Source organism: Lolium rigidum, chromosome 3 (assembly GCF_022539505.1).
Source record: "Lolium rigidum isolate FL_2022 chromosome 3, APGP_CSIRO_Lrig_0.1, whole genome shotgun sequence".
Classification (NCBI taxonomy): Eukaryota; Viridiplantae; Streptophyta; class Magnoliopsida; order Poales; family Poaceae; genus Lolium; species Lolium rigidum.
The window spans coordinates 99,614,277-99,635,782 of record NC_061510.1 but is presented as its reverse complement, the minus strand read 5'-3'; the positions used below and the strand labels follow the sequence as shown (position 1 = coordinate 99,635,782).

At 47.8% G+C, this 21,506-nt stretch overlaps 3 protein-coding genes and 2 long non-coding RNA genes across 9 annotated transcripts; 3 read left to right on the top strand and 2 right to left on the bottom strand.

Annotated features, from left to right (window-relative positions):
• The first annotated feature begins 5,712 nt into the window (after positions 1-5,712).
• Positions 5,713-6,759, top strand: LOC124695250. The gene is made up of 2 exons (XM_047228119.1): positions 5,713-5,796; positions 6,400-6,759. The coding sequence occupies exons 1-2, from the start codon at positions 5,713-5,715 to the stop codon at positions 6,757-6,759; spliced, it is 444 nt and encodes a 147-aa protein (XP_047084075.1).
• Positions 6,760-7,705: 946 nt separating this feature from the next.
• Positions 7,706-9,070, bottom strand: LOC124702014. Its single transcript, XM_047234108.1, has 4 exons — positions 8,575-9,070; positions 8,399-8,491; positions 8,173-8,310; positions 7,706-8,000 (listed from the first exon to the last, which is right to left on the bottom strand). Exons 1-4 carry the CDS (start codon positions 9,046-9,048, stop codon positions 7,959-7,961), a joined length of 747 nt encoding a protein of 248 aa, XP_047090064.1. The 5' UTR covers positions 9,049-9,070; the 3' UTR covers positions 7,706-7,958.
• A 2,328-nt stretch (positions 9,071-11,398) lies between these two features.
• LOC124697851 lies at positions 11,399-13,487 on the top strand. Its single transcript, XR_007000835.1, has 2 exons — positions 11,399-11,851; positions 12,912-13,487. It is a non-coding gene; the product is annotated as an uncharacterized LOC124697851 (long non-coding RNA).
• A 2,209-nt stretch (positions 13,488-15,696) lies between these two features.
• LOC124702012 lies at positions 15,697-19,448 on the top strand. Of its 5 annotated transcripts, none has more exons than XR_007002303.1 (4): positions 15,697-16,134; positions 16,223-16,333; positions 17,717-18,328; positions 18,412-19,448. XR_007002303.1 is itself a non-coding variant. In XM_047234107.1 (2 exons), exons 1-2 carry the CDS (start codon positions 15,790-15,792, stop codon positions 16,298-16,300), a joined length of 423 nt encoding a protein of 140 aa, XP_047090063.1. In that variant the 5' UTR covers positions 15,697-15,789; the 3' UTR covers positions 16,301-16,407. The 5 variants fall into 5 exon arrangements, 1 of the variants encoding a protein (XP_047090063.1); XR_007002301.1 differs by having other exon boundaries at positions 16,223-17,875; positions 17,953-18,328; positions 18,412-19,440; XR_007002302.1 differs by having other exon boundaries at positions 16,223-18,328; positions 18,412-18,930; positions 19,258-19,438.
• On the bottom strand, positions 16,113-21,042 carry LOC124702013. Its single transcript, XR_007002304.1, has 3 exons — positions 21,000-21,042; positions 20,077-20,183; positions 16,113-16,171 (listed from the first exon to the last, which is right to left on the bottom strand). It is a non-coding gene; the product is annotated as an uncharacterized LOC124702013 (long non-coding RNA).
• Between the last annotated feature and the right edge of the window lie 464 nt (positions 21,043-21,506).

The window sequence follows — 21,506 nt, the reverse complement described above, 5'->3', positions numbered from 1 at the left end:
TGCACGGAACAAAGAGGACCTTAAGGGAGGGTCCATAGTCCAAGTTCCCATATCTCCTCCTGTGTAACCATAATATGTGACCTTTTGCCCGTTTTCTCGGTTCTTGCATCAAAGCGGACTCCTTGTTTTGGTTGGTGCTCTTTTTATCTTAGGCGATCGTGTAAAATGTATTCCCATTTATCTCGTGCCCTTGGAAAGTCGTTATAGTCGGAGACGGTGTCTTGGCCAACATGTACGGTGATCTACACCTGCTTGACATTGTTCACTCATTAAATGTTTTCTCAACCAACGCATTGAAAAGTCTCCATGTGGACCGGCCTTCTAATCCGGGAGTTCGGGCTTCCGGGTTGTCCAGAGCGTAAAATATTCTTGTGTTTTCTCAAAGTACGGAGCCACCAGAGCTTGGAATTGGTCGGATGCTTGTGTGGTGTGCTTCGGTCGAGAGAATGGCCGTACCATATGTCGTTTGATTTCCTTCGATGCGTTACCTTTTCCACTTAGTCTCCCCTCGTGCCGCGATCGAGGAAAGACCCGTCGGCTTAAGGTCGGGAACAAAGTCAACGCAAAACTCCGATGCCTCTCATTTCCATGGCCCTTGGCGATGCTTCCTTCAGCCTAGCACGATTCTGAACATATTTCTTTAATACTCCATGAACCTCCTGAAGGGGAACATGTGTAGAAATACAGGCCGGGAATGGAAATCTCTTCGACTAGAGTGAACCGGGAAGTGCGTCATAATATTGAAGAAGGATGGCGGAACACCAGCTTCTAAGCCCGACAAAGACATTGGACCATCGTTACGCCTTGTGGTAGAACCTGGATTGATTACCTTAGAGATTGCATTGAGGAATGCACATAGCTTCTATGCGCTACTCGAACATTTTTCGGCGAACCTCAACAATCGGAAGCAGTCGTCATAATCCGCAATCGTCGTGAGACTTGAGTTTGGAACTTTTTCTCAGCCATGTTTGTATTCCCTTTATATTGGACGAGAATCCGGACGGGACCTTCATGCGCTCGGGCATTCCAAAAAGATGACCTTCTGCTGGTCGGAGCGTAGGCAGCACGACAGAGAGCCGTTAGGATGCTGGAGTCATCGGGGTCTTTCAAACTTTCTTGGTCCTGCTTAGTGCTTCCTTTGTATCATTTGACTTCCGGATACCGCATGAAGCTTAGGAGGTTCACATGAAATATTCTTCGTAACGTGCATCACGTCGATTCTTGACGGACTTCTAGGACTTTCAATGTTCTAGCTCCCCGAATATAGATTTCTTCTTCCACATGGCTCTCGTGCCGTCAGTTCCATCGGAGCTGACATGAGACCCTTTCCAAAGATGACTTTCAAATCCTTGACCATATCAAATACCTCGGCACAGTGTATTCCCCGCGAGGCTTAAGTAGGTGATGCACCTTCTTAGTTGTAATGCTTGCCTTTCTTTCTGCGGGATGACCTTTCGGAAGAAATCGACGATGCAGGTACACGTTCTTCTTACAGGTGGCAAATGTCGGTCTACGCCAGCGATGCGTGCATGCATTGTATCCCCTTATTTTACGATCCCAGAAAGGTTCTTGAAGCAGGCCAATCGTTGGGCCCGGGGGATAGGTCGGCGCGGCCGGGGCTTGGGCCGCGCCGGCCACCCTCCTGGCCTCCTCGTGGCCCCACTTCGTTAGGTCTTCGGTCTTCCGGAAGCTTCGTGCAAAAATAGGACCACCGAGGCGAAAGTTTCGTCCAATTCCGAGAATATTTCTTTACTAGGATTTCTGAAACCAAAAACAGCAGAAAACAAGCAATCGGCTCTTCGGCATCTTGTTAATAGGTTAGTTCCAGAAAATGCATAAATATGACATATAATGTGCATAAAACATGTAGGTATCATCAATAAAGTAGCATGGAACATAAGAAATTATCGATACGTTGGAGACGTATCACTTGCGTCAGCTGCAAAATCTTTAAACTCTCTGTCGATCTTTCTCCATTGCGTTCCATCTGCGGGGTGTCTCAACTCCCCGTCCGACTTACGGTCCTCTTTGTGCCATCGCAACAACTTGGCATGCCCTTTGTTCCTGAACAGACGTTTCAACCGTGGTATTATAGGAGCATACCACATCACCTTGGCGGGAACCTTCTTCCTGGGTTTCGGCCCTCGACATCGTCACCGGGGTCATCGCCTCCGATCTTATAACGCAATGCGGTGCATACCGGGCATTCATTCAAATTCTCGTATTCACCGCGGTAGAGGATGCGATCGTTGATGCATGCATGTATCTTCAGAACCTCTAAACCTAGAGGGCGAGACAACCTTCTTTGCTTCGTACGTACTTGGAGGGCAACTCGTTATTCTTTGGAAACATATTCTTCAACATTTTCAGCAAGTTTTCAAATCCTGAGTCAGCTACACCTTCTCGTGCCTTCCATCTCAGCAAATCCAGTGTGCAGCCCAGCTTTTTCAGACCATTATCGCATCCTGGGTACAACGACTTTTTGTGATCCTCTAACATGCGATCCAAATTCTCCCTCTCCTTTTCAGTTTCGCAGCGACTCCGTGCATCAGCAATGGTCCAACCAAGATCATCAGCGGGCTCATCACGTGCCTCTTCTTGATCACCTTCCCCACCTTCAGCATCATCCATGAAAGTATCACCGAAATGATCAAGATAGCTCTCATTGATGTCATCCCCTTCTTCATCTTCTTCCATTATAACCCCTCTTTCTCCATGCTTGGTCCAACAATTATAGCTTGGCATGAAACCATGCCGAATCAGGTGCAGGTGAACTTCCCTTGAGGAAGAGTAACCCTTCGATTCTTACAGATCAACACATGGACATATAACAAAACCCCCCCTGCTTGTTCGCATTAGCCACTACGAGGAAATCTTTCAAACCCGTAGTGAATTCGCCGGAGAGTCGGCTAGCGTACATCCATTGCCGATTCATCTGCATTATTATAATACAAAATATATAATTAACCATCATGCATTTGTTAAACTAAATAGAAATTAAACAATGAACTACACACATATGCATATTTTATCAATGACACATATATATGAAAGGTTCAAGTTGTTGCTAACCGCGATCGAGGAGGAAAAAATAAATGAGGAAGCTCGATCAAGCTAAGTGTGGCTCCGACACTTCATATCATGTTTGTTTCATGCTCTTGAGACATTTCATCAAACACCTTGTGTGCATAAGAGGAGCCAAAAGCAAACCCTACACCCCCTTGTGAAGTTTGTGAAGAGAAGTGGCACCAAATGGCTAAGTGCTGTGGGCTGGATGGTATATATAGGGGAGGGGCTTTAGTCGCGGCTGGCCCGCCAACCGCGACTAAAGCGCCTTTGGGCCGAGCCGAGGACATTTAGTCGCGGTTGGCCAGGCCAACCGCGACTAAAGCCCCTCCCGTCCACCAGCTGCCCACCGAGCGCGCTGGGCCCAGGCCTTTGGTCGTGGTCCGCCACCCGAGCCGCGACTAAAGGTCCCATTGGTCGCGGTTCTTGCATTTCCGCGACTAATGAGGCTGGACGGAAGACCTTTTTTCTACCAGTGGGTACACCTGAAAGAAGCAAAGGATTGCCTGGTTACCGCTAACGGATGCAGGAGGGTTCTTGAACAGAATCGTATCGCTCGTTCACGGATCATGAGAAGTGCAGAAATGCCGACTTGTATCGTAAGAGCGAAAGAACAGACAACCAGGATCATCTGTCTCACTGTCTGCCCTACCGGCTATGTCAGGGCAGCGTCCGTTTGCGTCGCGTGGACCGGAAATACGCTAGTATCCTACTTCAGCAAAGCAACGCATTGTGTCCGGGGGGTTCACGGAGACGCAAATGCGACGCAACTATACGACACTTTGCGTCTCCGCGGACGTTGCGCGGTCGCGCCGAGCGTCCGCTCGCTTCCCCAACGGGCCCGCCTGGCAGCGACCCTGACTCGATCGGCGCGAATTAAAGCAGGGGGGTCAACCGTCGGAGTGGCAACCGTGCCTATCGGCCCGTCAACCGCCGGAATAGAGTGCCGAACCGCCGCGGAAGAGCAACCGCATGCCTTTTCGTTATACGCGCCGCCATTAATCCCCGCTAAATATAATCCATGCGCCTGCTGTAATTCACGTCCAACCGGCTGCCATTTTTCTTCTTCTCCAACACCGGCTAGCCACCATGAGCAACATGTCGTTGCCATTGGACATGGACAGCGAGGGGAAGCCGTCGGGATGGCGGCATTGGTGGGATAGGTTTGCGACGCCCATCAACCCTAGCTCCTCGCCGATGAAGGGCGAGGAGGAGGGAGGCGCCGTTGGCCTCGACAACCAGGAGGAGGAAGACTCCGATGCCAAGTGGGCACGGCTGGAGGCGGCGGACGACGCGGGCGCAGGCGGAGCCTCGTCGTCCTTTCACCGACGACGAGGAAGACCCCAATGACCAGTTGTCGAACTGGAACTCAAGCTCGTCGGATGCGTCGACCGGCAGTACCTCTTCGGAGGAGGAGGTGACAAGCAGGAGGCGCGTCCGTGAGGACGACGAGGCGGGACCTTCTAACAAGAAGGCCAAGAATTAGTTTACTTTTTTTTTTGTTTTCACGTTTGTTCTCTAGTTTGTATGTTAAATATGTTTGAACTTGTTCGATTTGAGAAAGCATGGCATGATCACTACAACTTATTTTCGAACGGACGATCGTGGACAATTTAGACGTCTGAAATGGGTCGCCCCTGGAGATGCCCTCAGCTGTCGAGGGGACACCGTGAGATCCCCTAGCTACTTGCTCCTCCATTTATAGTGTTGGAAATTTCCCTCGAATTTTCCCCTTTCCTACTTTCAAACGCACCCCAATCGTCTTGATGCTCCTCCATTTATAGTGTTCGAAATTTCCCTCGAACTTCCTAGTGATTGTTTCGGGAGCTTCCTTGCGTTTTGATGATCAATGCAGGTGCAGCGCGCGATGGTGAACTAGCTGCTCGGCGCCTGTGGTTATGCGTTGATGGAAGGGATTAGCTTTGTTAGGTTTTAGATATGCCGTGCCGCGAGGTCAACTACTTTCACCTGGCCGATTGCTCCTGAAAATCCTAATGCCGTTTGCACACTCCTTGAGTTGCTTGTGAGTGAAGAAGAGTGCTCAGCGCGGGCGCGAGTGATTTTTTTTTATGGTGACCATGTGTCCTTATACGAGTTTTGGCAATGTTCCAAACATACATCGTTGGTGAAGGCACACCATGTTCATGGACGAATGTTTTTAGTTAAGATATACTACCTCCGTTCCATAATTCTTGTCACAGATTTGGATGTATCTATAATCATGTTTTGTTAATAGATACATCCAAATCCCCGACAAGATCGTGGAATCGAGGGGAGTACTATCCAAGTTCTTTTTTTTAGCTTGAGGCCCTAAGGTCTATGGCCGCAAAGTTTACAATATAATTTGAAACCATCCAGACCGCTTGTATAAAAATTATGGTATGAGATTTTTTTGTTGATATGTTTTTCATAGTATTATAACTACTGTATTATACTACCACATCTTAGTGTAAATTTGTTAAAATATTTTTCAAAGTAGCATCTCAGAGACTTTTCAACTTCCAAGAGTTAAAAATGTCAGTGGGAGTAATTATTTCAAGATCTTGCTTACTTTTTGGCTTTGAATCAGATTATGGCTGTCAAGAACAAGATTGAAGAGATCCAAGGAAAGGATGCTATCCTCGGGGTCAACAAATGCTCATTTACATGGGCAAGGTGTTGAAGGATGAAAGTACACTGGACGAGAATGAAGTTAGTGAAGATGAGTTTCTGGTCGTCATGCTTCGTAAGGTATTTTCCGCTTATATGCAGAGGTGGACGATTTGCACCCGGGTGCATGTGCACTCTATTTTGAAAAATTCCAACAAATACTATTTCAAAATTATAGAAAAAATTGAAACAATTATTTTCATGTATATCCTATGTTTACACTTGTTTGTGCAGTTTTCGGCATAAAAGAACGACCATGTGTGACCTACACATAAATGTGAAAATGGAATTTTCTATTTCCGTGAACAGTGCATAGCCAATCATTAGTGTGATTTGGATATTTTGTCATTTTCGCGTAGGCCACATACAATCGAATTTTTCATGATAATTTACACAAGTGAGTATCAACATAATATGTACATGAAAAAAATTAGTTTATTTAGCAATTTTTTCAAAATTGGTGAAACCGGGTGCATGTGCACCCGGGTTCATCCAGGTATTTCCCGCTTATATGCCATGTATATTAGGAATTATTTCAGTTCTGCACTATGCTTTGGATTATTTTGACTAGCAGGCGGCTTATATTATATGCCATGTGTATTAGGAATTACTTTAGTTCTGTACTATGCTTTGGATTATTTTAACTAGCTGAATGCTTGGTGTAATAATTGTATGAATTTGTAGCCGAGGGAGTTCGGGAGCATGGAGGATTTCTGGGTTTTCTACCTGGCCCAGCACTCGAAGCCGGCGACGCGCCGCTGGCACTTTGCCGGCACGGTCGCGTCGCTCGTCTGCGCACTCCTCGCGGCGGCCGCCACCGGCCGCGCCTCGCTCCTGGCAGCGTGCCCCGTGCTCGGGTACGGCATGGCGTGGTACAGCCACATCTTCGTGGAGGGCAACCGGCCGGCCACGTTCGGCCACCCCGTCTGGTCCTTGCTCTGCGAGTACCGCATGTTTGCCCTCATCCTCACCGGCCGCATCGACGCCGAGCTCGCACGCCTCCGCATCCGGCTCCCGAGCGACGCCACCGAGCACCATGAGTGATCGATCCCTCTCTTCGCGTTTCATGGTAACATCAGTAAATTTCCGTCCACCGTGTGCACTTACAGAGTTGCAGGTGTGGATTCGATGAAAGGAAAAATAAATAACACTTGCAGTTGCAGGTGTTAAGTGGGTACTATCTATTTTTGGTGCGTATTTATCGGGGCATTATTCCTGGTGTATGTGCATTCGCAGTGTAACAGATAATGCCATGCGGCTTTGCTATGTTGATTTCTTTAGAGACTAATCTTATTGTTAATCATCTGTTGGCGTATGTGCATTCGCAGTGTAACAGATAATGCCATGCGGCTTTGCTATGTTAATTTCTTTAGAGACTAATCTTATTGTTAATCATCTGTTGGCGTAGAGTAACTGAGTCAGTGATACACATAGTTTGGTCCATGATGCAGCAATTTATGCTTTATTTCCAGTAAATTACTTGGATAGCACAGCGGTTTGCAGAACGATGGACAAGCTTTAGTTGTGCACTTGCAGAGTTGCAGGTGTGGATTCCTTGAAAGAAAGAAAGAGAACACTTGAAGAGTACTATTTAGATGTGTATTGCATTTCTCATGTATCTCCACGCACAGATAGCCATGCATGTGCTTTTTGTGATTGCTTTAGAGACTAATCTTATTGACATCTGTTTGGCGTGGAGTCAGCGATACATAGATTGGACCATGGTGCAGCAATTGCTACTTTATTTCCTGTAAAATTACTTAGACAACACAACGGTTTTCAGATCGATGAACAAGCTTTATAACCTCACAGGAATTTCATTTCATTAACGAATAGAAAAGACACGCGTATGCACCCTTAATTTGTCAATGGCCAAGTTAATAGGAGTGGTTTCTTATTTGGCAGTGGAGAGCATACACATCTGATGTCTGAAGATGCCCTAATCTTGTTGTTCATCATCTGTCTGGTTTGGAGTCAGTCCTACACAAAATTGGACCATGCATGATACCGCTTTATTTCCTGTACTTTTACACCGTGCTTCAATACCACAACAGAGGTTTTGAAATCGACGCACAAACTTCATTAAGTACAACGTCACAAGAATCTCATCTGAATAACGAATAGCAAATACACGCACGCTTCGTGGGTTTGTGAATGACCAACCAATTTGACCGGGGAGGTTTCTTCTTCGCTGGTGGAAATCATACACATCGTGAACTGATGGCTGTAGATGATTCCTCAGCTCAGCTGTCGCTTCTGTTGGGCTTGTCTGACGCCTGGTACACCTGAAAGAAGGAAAACCATTTGCCTGATTACCGCTTACGGATGCAGGAGGGTTGTCGAACAGAATCGTATCGCTCGTTCACGGATCATGAGAAGTGCAGAAATGCCGACTTGTATGGTAAGAGTGCAGGGTAAAAAGAAGAGACAACCAGGATCATCTGCCTGTCCTCCTACCGTGTCGGCCGACGGGATCCACTCGTTAGTGGCAGGATTCCCCTTGCAGGAAGCGTGGCGCTCCGATGCGTCGGGGTCCTCGGAGAGCTCGAAGGAGGCACCGGTGGGCTTGTCCATCTTGATGAAGCCCGTCCCAGTCTGCAGGAGCAGGACATGGACGGAGCCGAGTATAATTCAGACACCAAAATGGTCGCCGGACAGCAGAAAAAAGCATGCAGAGACCTACCGTGTGGTGCTGCTTGCCGACGCCGCCGAGGTCCTTGTAGTACTCCGTCTCCACGAACTCCTCTCCCGGCTTGCCGCCCTCGAGCACCAATTTCTGCAACAACGAACCACACGCATCAGCTCCATGTAAATTCTGCTAGTAGCTTTGAAAGAGGATGAAGGAGACGGCCGACGGACCTCGGTGTGGGCCTCGAGCTCCTGGAGCTTGTCGAGCTCCGGGTGGGAGGAGTCGACGAGCGCGTCGTCGGTGTAGACGGTGGAGTGCTCGCTCCGGGAGGGCTTGGTGTGGCGCTTGGGCGCGGCGTCGTCGTAGTACTCCCGCACCTCTGCCACCCGCACCGCCTCGTCCACGGGGGACAGGTGCGCGTCGCTCCTGCTCGGCCGCGACATCGATCGATCTCTCCACTGCACTGTACGATCGCAGGCGATTGCTAGCGCTACTACGGCTACTTGTGCTCGTGCTTGTGAGTAGTGGTATTGATTAAGCGCGGTTGTGTCGTACCGGTGGCGGAGGCTGATCGAAAGCGCCGTGCTATTATGGTGCCGCGCGCGACGGTGGCGACGGTGCACCGGCGCTGGGGCCAACGCGATATTTGTGAAGGGTAAAATATCCACGGGATCTAGGTGGAGTGGATAGAGAGGATGGTCCATGGCTTAGCGGGAACGACGACGGACGAGAGGCCAGGAATGCGTAGCCGCTCGGCCGTCACGTCGGAGGCGGCGAGGCCGGGGCCCGATTTGCCCTTGGTTTGTCTATGGTGGCAAGATAAAAGTATCTCAACCGGTGGTCCCTAAATAGTCACCAGCAGGAGCGTCGATACCGCTGTATGGGGACATCAGTAGTGCATCCTCCATTTGGAGACGCTGTTCCCACATCGGCACCTCCCAAACGGCGGCCCCCAATTTTTTTTTCTTTATACAATATTTTGAAACAACAAATGAATCACATTTTATTCATACAATCACACAAATAAAATTAAATTATTCAAACAATTAATCAAACAAATAGTACTTAAATTATTCATACAATCAATCAAACAAATAGTACTTAAATTACTCATACAACCCAACAAATAAATAGTACTTAAATTATTCATACATGCAAACAAATTGAAATAAAATCATGTATTGTTGGCGGCTCCTCTCCTCGCCCACAAATGCGCAGCTAGATCCATCTTCAGCTATGCATGAACACCTGCATCTCGAATTTCGTTGTGCATATGAAGAAAAACAGCAAATTCTTGGGTACACATGCTCTACCTCAACTAGTGGCCCTTGATAATCAAATGGATGATCATCCTGCACAGGTGCGTCGCACTCGCTCTCAATGATCATGTTGTGGATGATCACACAGGAGTTCATCACCTCCCACATCTGAGCCTTAGACCAAGTGAGAGCAGGGTACCTGACAATGGCGAAACGCTGCTGAAGCACCCCAAAAGCACGCTTAACATCCTTGCGTGCTGCTTCCTGACATGTTGCAAAATAGGCTTCTATCTCGTTTGATGGAGAGGGAATTGTCTTCACAAATGTAGCATACGTTGGATAGATACCATCAGCTAGATAGTACCCCTTGTTGTATGTGTGTCCGTTTACCTCAAAGTTCACGGCAGAAGCTTGTCCCTCAGCTAGCCTGGCAAACAACGGAGAGCGCTGCAACACGTTGATATCATTGTTTGTTCCTGCCATGCCAAAAAATGCATGCCAAATCCAAAGCTCCTGGTTTGTCACCGCCTCAAGAATGACATTGCACTCACCAGTATGCCCCTTGTAGATCCCATGCCAAGTAAAAGGACAATTCTTCCGGCCCCAATGCATACAGTCAATACGTCCGAGCATTCCAGAAACCCTCTTGCTGCATTCTTTTGCAGGATCCGAGCTGTATCATCTTCTCTTGGTGCTCTCAAATAGTCTTTAGCAAACACCGCTATGACGGCTCAGCAGAACCTGTAGAGAGTCTGTGTACATGTCGACTCTGTCATCCGTAGGTAGTCACTGGTTGTATCTGGAGGAGCTTCGTATGCAAGACAGCGCATTGCAGCAGTGCACTTCTGAATTGAGGTGAAGCCCCACAAACCTGTACAATCTTTCTTGGCCATGAAGTACTTGTCGTACTCCCTGACGTCGTGGACAATCTTCAAGAACAGCTCCTTGTTCATCCTAAATCGGTGCCGAAATTCTTTCGGCGAATGAGTCGCGTCGTCGTTGAAGTAGTCGGCGTCAAGCAGCATTGCGCCGGCTTCACGATGCCGATTGATGTTCCTCCTCTTGCCTGGCTTTGAGCCGCCGCGCCTAGGCACGACGAAGAAAGGCTGGCGAACGCACAACATGTTCGTCAGAATCAGTTGCTGTTGTTGCCGCCGAACAGCCTGAGCGTTCTGCTCCTCCGTGAACAGCTGCACCATCATCTCATCGTCGTTGTCCATCGCGACAATCGGACGAACACCTTGCGGGCGGGGCGATACTATCACGGTGACGACGAGCTCTGTTCCTTGCGAAACAGCGGCCGCCGGTCGAGGGGGTGGTGGCCGTGTCGATGGACGGTGGTGTCTATTGCAAGTAGGGGGCGTGGCGGCGACGACGACGGTGGCGATCTAGAGGGGTGGGAGTCGGCTCGGGCGTGTGTAGGAGGTGGGAAATCGGTGTGTCTGGCTGTCAGGCGGAGCCCACACTCGTTTTCAGACGTGCCGCGAGGTGCCGGCGCGCCCGATTCGCGCTCTTGGCGAAGATGCCGGCACAGGATTGCCGACGATTCTATTAGGCTCGAAAATTGGTTGGCGCCGTTTGGGACGCACCGATGCGAGCCCATTTTCGCTGTCGACCCCCAAAATACTATCGGGGCCGCTATAGGGGCCGCCGGTGGAGATGCTCTAAGGCGTTCTACTGCACATCGGATGGTGACGGTTCTCAGTTTCTGGAAAGGAGGCCGGCCGTCTAGGCGAAAACTCCCTAGTACGCCCGAGCTTGAGTGATCCCCATATCCACATTACTATATCTTTTTTTTTGAACAACAAAAGATTTTATTATGCGCTGGCTCATCCTGAAATCACGCGTGGCCCATCTCCTCGCCCAAATTTACTATGCGCTGGCTCATCCTGAAATCACGCTAAAAAAAGGCTCATCCTGAAATCACCCAAAATTACGGCCGAAATTGCTCCTCTCCAAATCAATCAGTTGCCGGTGTGTTTGCTCCCAGCTGCGCCGCCGGTCTCTCTCCCACCGCGCCGCCATCTTCAACCCGGCCGGATTCCTGCGCGTCCCACCTGGTTCGGGTCTTCTGCCGGCACGCACGCAGCTCCGCCGCTGGCCGGGAGTTTTGGCGAGGGCCTCCTTGACCGTCGGCAGCCGGCGGTGTAGAGGCAGAGGCTCCATAGCTAGGCCGACGAGGGTACACTCAAGACAAAGCTGCGTACCAGAGGCTGCTTCGTTGAATTACTACACAAACCTGGCGCAGGTAACATGAACTGACCTTGGTTATCGATTTCATATGTAATGATCAATCTGGTTAAATTTCATCACATAATTAAGCATCCACATGAGCGATCTGTTGAGTTAACACTAATACAATCTTAAATATCCATTACTGAATAGGGCATATGAGATTTCTATGCTTCCAATATATAGGAGCAATTTTGATAAATTAGTAATATCTTTCTATGTACTGCACGCGAAAAAATGTTATACCGTATGAATTTTTTATGGTTCCAGTGGAGATTAATTTTTTTGAGATAGCATGAGTCTCTTGCTTCGAAATCCATGCTCCATATGTACACTATATGGTTTTCCTCATTCCAAATAATTCTCTGGATATAATAACCATGCTTCTTCCTTCTCGATTTTTGTTAATTTTAATTTCAGAACCATTGTAAAATTTCAATATTTTCCTTGAGGATATGACTTATGTTGAGATAGCACAAATCTCTTGCTTCAAAATATACATGCTTCATATGTACAGATATGGTTTTCGTCACTCCAAATACTTTCCTGGATATGATAACCATGTTTTTTTTCCTTCGATAGTTGTTAATTTAAATTTCAGCACCGTTGTAATTTCAGTATTGTCCTTGTGCTAGTATCTACGTTTCAGGCTCAGAACCTTGTACAGGGTACTAATTATCTTGAGATAGCACAAATCTCTTGCTTCGAAATATGCATTTATCATATGTACAGATATGGTTTTCCTCACTCCAAATACTTTCCTGGATATAATAACCATGCGTGTTCCTTTGATATTTTTAATTTAAATTTCAGCACAATTGTAATTTTAATATTGTCCTTGTGCTACTATCTGCGTTTCACTCAGAACCTTGTAAGCGGTACTAATTATCTTGAGATAGTACAATGCTTGCAAAGCATGCATGTTTCTACCTGAAAGTTTGCATAATCAGAACCATGATTCAACCCTTTTGCATTTGTTGTTTAAATGATCAATAGCATTATATTTTAAGCATTGCCCCATATGCTTCCTATATTTCTCATATATGTTGCTCATGATTCTGTTCAACACATTTCAGATTACCTTTTTGGCCAATGGGTACCATTAGTCGGCTACAACGACGTTGACAGTGGGTTAATCAAGGTCGAGAATATGTTGGTCAAGGTTTCATGTATGAAGCACCACCGCTAGGATGAGCGACTTCTTCACGTCAAGGGAAGCAGACCAATGTGCTGCTCCTATTACATTGGTGCCCTTCACCACCAGATGTAGTCACTCCAAGAGGCAGGGAGGGTTACCAATGGTGGCATGAGGTCGTTGTTGCATGTCATTGACGAGTCTCTAATGTTCCCTGCCAGCATGCATGCACCATCACCATGAGAGGTGGAAGTTGGACATTGTGCTAGACAACGCAATCCCTGTGACTTATTATTATTGTTTACAGGAGCAAATAATGATATTATTGGAAGCAAAAGCTATTTCATTTGGAAGCAAATTATAATGCTCCGTAGGAAGCAATGATAGAAGCAAATATTTGTTTCATTCGAAGCAGATACTAGTTCATTTAGGAAGCAAATAATATGCTATTATTTAACCAATGTCGAGAGAAATGTATGTTTGTTACATTGGAAGCAAACTATTTTTTAATTTGTAAGCATATTATGTTCTCTATTCGAAGCAATGTTGATACAAATGATAATAATACTAAAACGTATACCTCCAGTTGTCTTGGAAGCAATCTAGCTGGCCAACTGAAGCAAAATATTATTCGGGGGAAGCAAAAAAGAAAGTACTTGTTCTGCCAAAAGAGGCAGATATATTCCCCGAAAAAGCTGTGCTTCCATTATCCAGTAATGGAAAATAATGCTTCCCTGTGGCACAAAATATGCTACTATGACCGGGAAAATTTTAACTAATTTTATATATTTTATTTTCGGAAACATACCAATTTCCTAAATTACTTGCTAAAAACAAGGAACTGTTGTGGATGGATCGAACCTGCATTTAGGGGGCAGTTTTATGGGATGCATGCAATTTTGACCTGGGCAGTTTAATGCGATCCCTGAAATCATGGAAAGAGCAACGGGGCTTGGTAGAAAATCCTGCGGCCACACTGTTTCAGATCGTATGGCCAAGTATTGGTCCGAGGGGAAGCAGATTATCGGCATCCGATTCCTAGCGGTGCCCTTGATTTTTAACTGTTCACAGCCGCTGCCTCCTTTTCGTGTGTGAAAACGTTGGTCCAACAACCCAACCGCTTTGACCGAACAGTCCAGAGACTAGGTCCTGAGGGCATCTCCAGCGGCGCGACGCAAACGGACGCTGAGCGACCGTTTGTGTCCGCCGTGACCGAAAATGCGTCGTGCACCACCTCCAGCGGCGCGACGCAAAGTGACCGGACCGTCCGCAGAGACGCAAACCTGGCCCAAATATGCGCCAGGTTTGCGTCTCGGCGGACGCTGCGCGGACGCGCAAAGTGTCCGCTCGGTCCTCGCACGGGCCCGCCTGGCAGCGGCACAACCGCTCGTCTTCGGGCATTACTTCCGGGCGGCGCGCTGCAGTCTTCGCAGGGCCGCGTTAATGGCGTGCCTCGGCTTCCGCGAGCGTGCGCAGCTAGTAGACGTTGCACTGGCAGGCCATTGAAGGCGATATGGCGTCGGAGCCTTTTAAATGGACGCTGCCGGCGTCCATTTCGACGACCAAACCATTGCCAAATCCCACAGTATCCACCCCACCGACGCCATGGGAAAGAAATGCTGGCCGTTCCTCAAGACGAAGAACGACCAGGAGGCAAGCGGCTCGCGTTCCGGCAAGAAGGCAAGGGTCGGCCGGTACGTCCGCGTTGAGCTCGCGCGGCGGCTATGGGAGGAAAACCGGCTCGTGCCATGGCCGGACGCGAACCTGCCGGGAGGGGCTGGTACCTCAACTCGCGGCGCGTGCCGGTCCCCCCCGTGCCGCGCGAGGGCCGAGAGCGGCGGGACGAGGTGCGCCGCCGCCGAGCGATCTTGCCGCCGGATCTGCGGGAGGATGAGGCGTACGCGCTGAACTCCTACAACTGGATTTCATTCGGGACGTGGGAGTTTGACGCGCGCCGCCGCGCTGGCTACCTCGGCGACGTGGACTTCTTCGACCGAGAGATCGCTGCATAAGAAGAAGAGAACGACGAGGAGGACGCGGACGACGAGGAGGACGCGGACGAGGACGTCGACATGGTCGACTACGACCACGACGACGGCGGGCCGGCGTGGGATCCGGAGACCCGGCCCGCCGGACCTTTCGAGGATGAGGCCATTGCCATGGCACCGGCCAACAGCGCGCGAGACGAGCTCAACGAGCTCGTTTTGTGGGAGGGGCTCGCAATCCAGGCTGCGGGAGTCGGCGCTCGCGCGAGCGAGGCCGGCGACTCCTCGGCTACGCCGACGCGTTCCAACGACCGCGCTCCGCCCGTCGCTCCGGCGTGGGATCCCCGGCCACGGCCTCCTGCCCATGCGGCGGTACCTCCTCCACCGCCGGCGTACGAGCTTCCATGGCCGACGCCGGAGTTCATTAACCTCGTCAGCGACGACGACCAGTAGGCAGCACCAACTTTTAGCACGCCTTTATGGCTTTTTAATGTTTTTTTTAACGTAAATTATGAATGAAAAAAAATTTATGCGTCGCGCCGCTGGAGCCACCCCCGACGCAAACGGACGCCCGGACGATTTCGACCATTTCGGCCGACGCAAACGGACACGACGCGTCCGTTTCGACGTCCGAAATGCGTCGCGCCGCTGGAGATGCCGTGAGGACAAAAACTAATCCTCTTTCTCTCCTAAAAATACTCTCCCTCTTCCCATCGCTTTCGCCCACGTGCTCCCCAGGCACGGAGGAGTACGGCGCCTACTCTTCCCCAAGCGGCGGCATGGAGGAAGTCGCCGGCTACTTCCTCTCCCTCTTGAGGCACGACGGTTATTGCTATGCCGGTGAGGTGGCCATTGACGCGGTTGTCGGCGCGATGGAGGAGGGCGCCGCTCTCCTCTCCTCCTTGGTCGGCTCTACGAGGAGGAAGAGGAACTGGGCGCTGTCCCCTGCTCCGTTCCCCTCCACAGCAGCTCCCAACCTCACCGGCGGCGAGGCAGCGACAAGATCCGCAGTCATCTAGGACGAAGCAGCGCGAGCTCGGCACCCTCCTCTCCTCCCCTGCTCCGTTCCCCTCCAAGCTCGGCGGTGCTCACCTCGGCATGGGCATGACCAGAGCGCAGAACACGTCGACGCAGGCACGAACAACAGCAGCTAGAGCCGTTATAGGGGATCTTCGAGAAGTATTTCATCATCCTCATGTCCTCCATCTTCTTCTACCTGTGAGCAACAAACTTACCTTGTGATCATCTTATGTATGGTTTCTTGCAGGTCCGAGCACGGAGTGTACAACCTTCGGGGTCTGCTGATGGGACGATGAACCGGTACCATGTGTACAAGATCCGGTAGTAGTAGATGCAGGAAGCAGTAATCGTTCTTCAGGTATATCCAATAGGCCTATTGTTGTTTGACCCTAGCCCATGTATGGAATGCAACGAGGTAAGAATTCATAGTCATTTGTCAAAGTGTGCTTACCAGTATTAGGGTCATATTCTGATTATGTACCAAACGAATGTCTTCACAGAATTCCAGAAAACGTGGTTCAATTAACTACTGCAACTACATGTTTATTCTCTCCTTCAGAATCCAGAATTCTGCCCTTTTCATTGCCACACGGCAGTTTGTATAATATCAACCAATACCCCCAGCTACATAAGTCCTATTTCTGTGCAGACTCCTTAAATAGAGCCAATTTCATATGGTACTAATATGATTGTGTTGGAAATTTGCTTACCCATGGTTATCGCAAGGTACACATATGTTTATAGTAGAAGCCTTGAGTTGTCATTGCTGCATTATATTCGCTTTTCATCTACAGAACAATACTTCATCTAAAAGGTTTTTTGATGGTATTATTTTGAATGCATCTGGCGTGATACTTCATCTTCTTTAGGATCTTTTTAGTTGTCCTACAAAGGGACTAATTCCTTCGTATGTTTTTCTCGACTTCTAATAGGCGCTGTCCTGCTGTGTCAAATCAACTCATAGATTTTACTAAATTCAACTTGGTATCTGAATATATATACTCCAAACAACAATAGGCCTTTTACAAAGGAGGTAGTTTGTTACAATGGGTTGAAATTATATACTGGTTCTTTTTTAATTTCATACTGACCCTTTCAGTTCTGGAAGAACCTTTTGTTTTTTATATATAAGTATGCATGCACAAACTGTCAGTTCTGCACTATATAAGTGGACCATGGTAATGTTAGGCCCCTTCATTGTATAAAGATACAGCTGTTCTCTTATTGGATTGAATCATACTATTTTGACAAATCAAGTTAGTGAATTAGGATGATGTACTCATGTGGTTATGCTACTGCCAATTTTTGATCAGCATGTATGAGAGAAAATCAGTGTTGCCCGGAAGAATAAGAATGTAGGCTGCCAGGTCCATTGTTTTGTGCATCATGGATATATAGGCTGCCGGGGCAAGTGTTTTCTGCGTTATGGATATACTTATAATATACCATATAATGGATGCCTCCTTGACATAGTATGGCGTAGTTGTATTACTGTTTCAGACTCATATCAACGTAGAGTGGTGTAAAAAGACAAATCTTATGAAGTATTTGTTTAAGTATCTTGCCAAAGGACATGACATGGCTCAGGCCCGTCTTCATTCTATGTATCAAAGCTCAAATGCTGTCTCGTCAGGGACTAATCAAAACATGTTAGGAATTCTGCTGTGTTGCCTTTCTTAATTTTCCCCCGTGTGAAGCTCTGTTTATTAAGATGTCTTACCAACTGCTCTTTGTGGCCCAGATATTTGTCGGCGTGTGAGACCTGCTGGCGTCCATTTGGATTTGATATACATGTTCGTGAACCTTCTGTTGACAGATTGGCAGTGCACCTTCCTAACATGAACCGCGTTTTATATCATGAGAGTGATAGGCTTGCTAATATTGTCGATAACCCCAACAGGTATAGAACTGTGCTCACTGAATGGTTACATATCGTAGAAGTGGTATGTTTGCTAATATCGTTGGTAACCCCAAAAGGTACAAAACTATGCTTACTGAATGGTTTGTGGCCAATCAGCGTTACCTGGAGGCCTTAGCCCTCACATATTTGGAACTTCCATCTAAGTTGATCGGGAATGGACAGATTAAGAGGTGGAAAAAAAGGACACATGAGTTCAAGTTTGGTCCTCTGATTGGTCTCATATACAATGTGCATCCTACCACCAATGAGCTCTTCTTTTTACGTATACTCTCACGGTTGTACCTGGAGCTACAGGTTTTCAGGATCTTTGGAAATATCAGGGAACTTTATATTTTTCTTTTAAGGAGGCTTTCCAGGCCCGTGGTCTGGTTGGCGATGACAACTTTATATCATGAAGTGCTCGCTAATGTCTGTAGGGAAAATCTTCTCTAGGTACCTGTGTATGTTTACTTTTACTCCTTGAACATGCCAGCTTTTTCTGTTCTGGATCTCACTATAGTGTATCTCTCTTCCAGGTATTAAGAATTTAGGTGTTCACATCACATCTTGGTTTCCAGAGCTTGGAGAAACAAGTTGGCCGGTTATGTCCTCATGCTTTTGTTCGTTACCTTCACAAAGTTGTTACGAGTTGCCATACTACTATCTTTGTATCTGCTAAATTTACCTATATGTTCTTCGTTTTTGCGGCTTTTGGTTTGTTTCAAAACCTGGTTTCTTACCTGAACCTTTACTATACTGCTCTTGCCGGGTTTATCCTGGACAACGCGGTAAGGAGATTTTGCCTATGAAACAAACTGTGAGTGACTACTTTGTGTTTTTTTTTACCAGGGGACTACTTTGTGTTTACTAGCTGGTGCTCTATGAAAATGAGGTTTCAAAATCTGGTCAGGTTTAGGGTGACTTCTTTTGGGCTTCTGCTTATGCATAAGCCGGCTTCTGTGTTTTGGTGGGAAGAAACTGCGGTGGCTAGAAGCTCCTAGAAGCTAGTTACTCCTATTCTTTTGGGCTTCTGGAGTTATAGCTCATTTGTTGTGGTGAGTTGTAAAATGTCTATAAAACCCCAAGATTTGTTGTGTGCTTTAAATAAGTGATGATATCATACATGACAACATTAATTCTGCTCATTCTAGAAATTTTAATACCAAAGCCTCGCAGAAATCATAGATCAGAAGTGCTAAAAATAAACTATCCACCATTTTACTTTGCTGTTTATGCTTTGATACATATAAAAGACCTATGTTATATACAAAATGCATACCACATCTGTCTCTTTTGTTATGATACAGACAAGTTTTTATACCAAATACTCACAGCAATTCATTTTATTCACATCCACATCTGCAAGAAATTGATTATACCAGAAAACGTTGGAAGGCAAGATCGAATCGAGGACGAGCTGGAGATTGGCGTCGGTGGGGAAGCTCGCTACTGGGGGAGGACGAGGTCGACGGTCGGCCGGAGAGCTCGCTGCTGCGGAGAGCTCGTCGGTTGCCGGAGAGCTCGCTGCTGCGGAGAGCTCGTCGGCGGCGGATGTAGAGGCGGGCGCGGTCCTTGATGCGGATGGATAGGCGGCGACGCAAGGCGAGCAAAGGGGGGACGCGTGCGGGATGGGGGGTGGCCGGTGCTTCCCTGCCGGAGCTACCGGCGGTGGGGTCACCGGCCCTGGAGCGGTGGCGGCGGGGGAACCCTACCGAGCGGTTGGAGCGAGGGACTCGTCCCAGGACGAGTGCGGGGTGGAGCCGGGTTGGAGCGGTGCGGGCCGTCCGGATCATTTTGATTTTTCTTTTTTATTTATTTTACACTTCCTCAAAATCTATCTGTGGAATGGCAGTTCTAATGGAAAATGGAAGCAGCAACGAGGGTAGACGTGCTTACCGATTCGGGCTCGGGAGAGAAGCTCGGGAAACTTCTCAGAAACTGCTCGGGACCAGGTTCTAGCTGCACACACAAAATGGGCTTCACGGTGAGAGGAAGCTGTGCAGAAACTGCCCTAATCTTTTGGGCTTCAGCGGTTTGGGACCTAGAAGTTTGGGTAGAAGCCCAAAAGAAGTCACCCTTATTCATCTAAGAGAAAGGTCATTCTTTCACCTAGACACGATGCACAATCGATTCCTTGATGTGGTTCCACAACGTCATCCAAGAAAAAAAATCCTATGTTATTTCCGGGAAGAAGAACATACCAGTCAAGACCTTTTGCCTAGAGTGGCTTTTTCGCTGGTGCTACCCTCACATTCTTTTACTATGTTTCCTTCCGCTTATGCAATTTAGGAGAGGTCTAGCTTCTCACCTGGTATAAAAAACAAAACAAAAAATAGTCATGTCTCAATGCATGTATACGCCTGGGATTCAAAACCTACAGCTCTAAACCAGTCTCCTCAGATTGCATTGTTGTTCAGAGCTCCAGTATGACCATCTAATAATTATCCAATATCTAGAACTTTATGCACTACTATGTACCTTGACACTCGATGAAGCACCAGCTTTCTAGCTATACTAGGCTTTATCCTTAATTATTGTTGCTTTCTTGCGCTGGCTTACATATATTGCGACAGCTTTATCAGTTGTTGCTAAGCCTGCCAAGTGCTACAGTATTAACCTCCGCTTAATGCAACAGTCGGCAGCACTCCTAAATTTAAATTCGAAAGAACCATATCTGCTATATCTCACATCACCATGGATCTTTCCTCACTACATTGCAAACAAAACCAATTAAACTATTTTTTAAAAATCCTTTTTCTCGCCCTTTACAGTTTTCAGCTGTTACATCGTTGCTTTTAGCTTATATAAGAAGCATGGAGGTTCTGTACTCTTTCGATCTAAATATCCAGATTTCTTATTACGGTGTCTTTCCCCACTCATGCTACTGTATATGCCACACTTTCAGACTCCAATACATACAGGAAAGCAATTCAATCATGAAAGACACTCTTGCAAACAAGTTTGAATCAACATTTGCCCACATACACGTACATGCATTTATGTCAGGGAAGACACTAACAGAACCGAAATTCAGAGAATTTCCAGTGGAAAAAAGAACACCTCAGCAAATTTGCGGTAAATAGGCTAATAGCAGCAGCTTAATATTTAGACTGCAGGAGCATACCAGATTATCGACCCCTCTGCGGCTGACGGCGGCGACGCCAGGCAATCGCTGCCTCCGCCCAGGCATAGCTTCAGCGGAAGAAAGGCGTCGTTGCCTCGCCCTGTTCACCCTCCGTGTTCCGCTGCCTGAACTCGCTAGCCGCCGCGGCCAGTACCAATTATTCCTCGAGCTCGTGCCCGGCAGCTCGCTCACCGACGAAATGAAAAGAAACAGAAATAGCATCGAGGAAGGCACCGCTCCAGATCCCCGCCTTCTTCAGCCAACCCCACCACAAATCCTCCTGCCATTCACGTGAATCCTATTGCCAGGATTCATCACAAGCATAGCACATCAGAACTATCCGCCACGGGTACGAGACAAAAAAACAGAACAAACCAGAAACAACGACCGGTCAAAAAAGGACGCCGATCACGCGACATAAAAACACATCCTCCCCCCAGCTCCATCGTCCAGAACCAAACCTAGGTCGTCTTCCTCCTCCAGCCGCCGGGAGACAAGAACTCCATG